Below are 2,602 nucleotides of genomic sequence, written 5' to 3'. Positions count from 1 at the left end.
TGGGCTGGTGGGGGTCCGGGTGCCCCTGCTGGGACCGGGAACGATGGGGGCGCGGGGAGGGTGGTCGGGTTGGGTTTGGGGAGCTTTCAGTCGAGAGCATTCTGGGTTTCTTCCCCGGCCCCAAGAGTGCCATTTCTTTCTCTGTCTCTCCCTCGTAGCTTTGTGTCTGGTAGCGTCCCACGCTGTATTTGCTGCCTCAACCTTCTCTTCTGTTTTTCCCCTCTTAGTTTTTTTGGATTTTTTTTTTTTGTTTTGGTTTTTTTTAGCCAGTCTCGAAACTCATGAGGAAGTGTATGTAAGAATAGTAACTGCAGTTTTTTCCCAATACAAGGAAAAAAAAAGCAATCCCAGCAACTAAAAGGTTTAAATCACACCTCATTGAGGTATTAACTCTAGATCAAACTTGGAAGAGCTATTCAAACATAGGAAAAAAACCGTTGAAATTTAAGATAATACAAAATGGGTTTTGCCAAAGCTAGATCAAGCCCAAGAGGCAAAACCTTATGCTGGGGTGCGCTTGGTGGTTCTGCTTAGATTCCCCCGTGTGAGGAAGTGAAATGACTCTGTAGACAGATTTAACACACAGTTAGGCTGCCAAACTCTACCACAGCTCTTCGAAGCGTATCTGAAAAACGTAAGTGAGCTAAATGTGGTAGGTTTTTCACGGGAAGAGTAAAAAATCTATGTGAACTAATGATACTTCCATTGAAAAAGTATAAAACAGCAACAAACCGTTTTTGATGGAAGTACCTCAGCTTTTTTTTTTTTTTTAATGAAAATCCAATTTTTTTCCCTACCCAGTTCAATCCCAGGAAAAGATGAATCCTTTGTATTAAAGACCCCTGCTCTTCTATGATTCAGTCTTGCTATAGATTCCTGGGGGGGAGTCAGTGTGGCTATGTTATAGAGGCCTGGGGAAGATTCTTCTGAAATTGCCAGAATGTAATCAATGGACAAACCTATGTATATTGCTTCTGATTATCCTCTAAGCTTCGTTATTAAATTATTTTTATTAAGTGAAAAGCTGTTTCTGTGGTTTTGGCATTTAAAAAATAAAAAACTGTAATTGCAAGTATTTGCTTTTATATAGCAAATTTATTTTAATAATCAAATTCAGTGTTTACCTGTCTTGATAAATTCCTCTTGAATTTTGATGCTTGTCAGCATCAATTTTCAACAGAGCAAGTTATCTTGGGTCTTGACAAGACCACTGAATTTATTAGGCTTTATCTCAGAAACCTGGGTGTTGTCTTCATGCTTTGGTTTTTTATCTTCTAGCATGTTTCCCTTCAGGGAATTTCAGTATTTATAATGCATATAATTATCTCCAAGATGTACAAGTATGCTGTCGTGCTTACTTGTTTCATGCATACAAAAGGATTGGAGTCAACAAGATTCAAAAAAAAAAAAAAAAGCTTGTGATAAACTGTGTGTGGGCTATGTAGCTTCACTTCCATTCTGATTTAGGAAGTTGGGGACTGATAACTCATGTGGTTATCAGCTAAAGATACCAGGAGCAGGCTGTGCTGTAGATCGGTCAGAGGATAATGAGTGCAGTATTTATAGGTGATGGTAACAGCTCATTGTTATGCAGATGGTGTAGTTAAAAAGGAAAAAAAAATAGAGCTTCTTGGCACTTGGGTTCTTTTATAAGGATTTATTGGGTCCTAGAATACCTGCAGTGTTAAGAAGCTGAGAATTTGGAGTCAGGAGTACCTACCTTGCAGGTCACTATGCTGTTTCACCTGATGCATGAGCTGCTCATGTCGTGTTGCTGTGTGCAGCAGTGGATTGGTCCTGCGGTGTCCGTTTTTCTCTTCAGTTAAGTTTGACCAGAATAATGAAATTCTTCTGCATTTATTGGGAGAATTCAGCAAGAATTTATGCAATGTCAATTGCCAGACACTTTCTGAGGTATCCTGGTGTCAGTCCCATGCCTCTTTTCCTACTCCGTGGGATAAAGATCCTCTTGTAGCATGAACCATGGTTATCCATTCTTGTAAAGAAGTAATACTAGGCACAAGTTAAAAAGGCTATTCCCACTTCCTGTGGTGAAGAGTTTGTTTAGTCTCCTGACAAGGCTCTGTCTTTGAGCTCAGGCTTAGAGCTTCAGTTACAGTCTGCAGCAGAAGCAATCATCAGAAAAAGAGATGCAGTCAATGAGGTATTTAAAATAATATGCAGATACATGCCATTTACAGGAAGTACCCAAATTTCAGGATTTATTGGTGCTCATTGTGAATTCAAGGAACACGAGGTCACTCATTTTTACTAATGAGCAGCGCAAACATCAGTTCAGGAAAAGGTAGCTCTAGGAGGCAGTTGCTAAGTGATCCCAGGAAATCTGCCAAGTATCTTACATCTGTTTGATGGACATATTTAGACCAAAACACAGGAGAAAACATCTCTAACCAAACCCCCAGCTGTATCTTAAAAGTGCTGGTTTAGAATTTCTTTTTCTGTGAAAACAGAGCAAGAAAAACCAAAATCTCTTGTCTTTTATTAAATTGTAAACTTCAAAAAAAAAATTGGGAAGTTTAAATTGAAAGAACACGATATAGATTTGCTCTGGCATCACCTGGACACATGGTTTTATCGTAAT

General features: G+C 39.2%; 1 protein-coding gene across 1 annotated transcript in view; it reads right to left on the bottom strand.

Annotated features, from left to right (window-relative positions):
- The window catches only part of CRELD2 (cysteine rich with EGF like domains 2), a 15,557-nt gene extending 13,792 nt beyond the window's left edge, over positions 1-1,765 (bottom strand). The window contains exon 1 of the mRNA XM_014310136.2: positions 1,746-1,765. Within this exon, the coding sequence (XP_014165611.1) occupies positions 1,746-1,765 (20 nt within the window). The remainder of the gene's footprint in view (positions 1-1,745) is intronic.
- Positions 1,766-2,602: the final 837 nt, after the last annotated feature.

Source organism: Geospiza fortis, unplaced genomic scaffold (genome assembly GCF_000277835.1).
Source record: "Geospiza fortis unplaced genomic scaffold, GeoFor_1.0 scaffold301, whole genome shotgun sequence".
NCBI classification, from domain to species: domain Eukaryota; kingdom Metazoa; phylum Chordata; class Aves; order Passeriformes; family Thraupidae; genus Geospiza; species Geospiza fortis.
The sequence above is the reverse complement of the archived record's forward strand: the minus strand, read 5'-3'. Positions and strand labels throughout refer to the sequence as shown.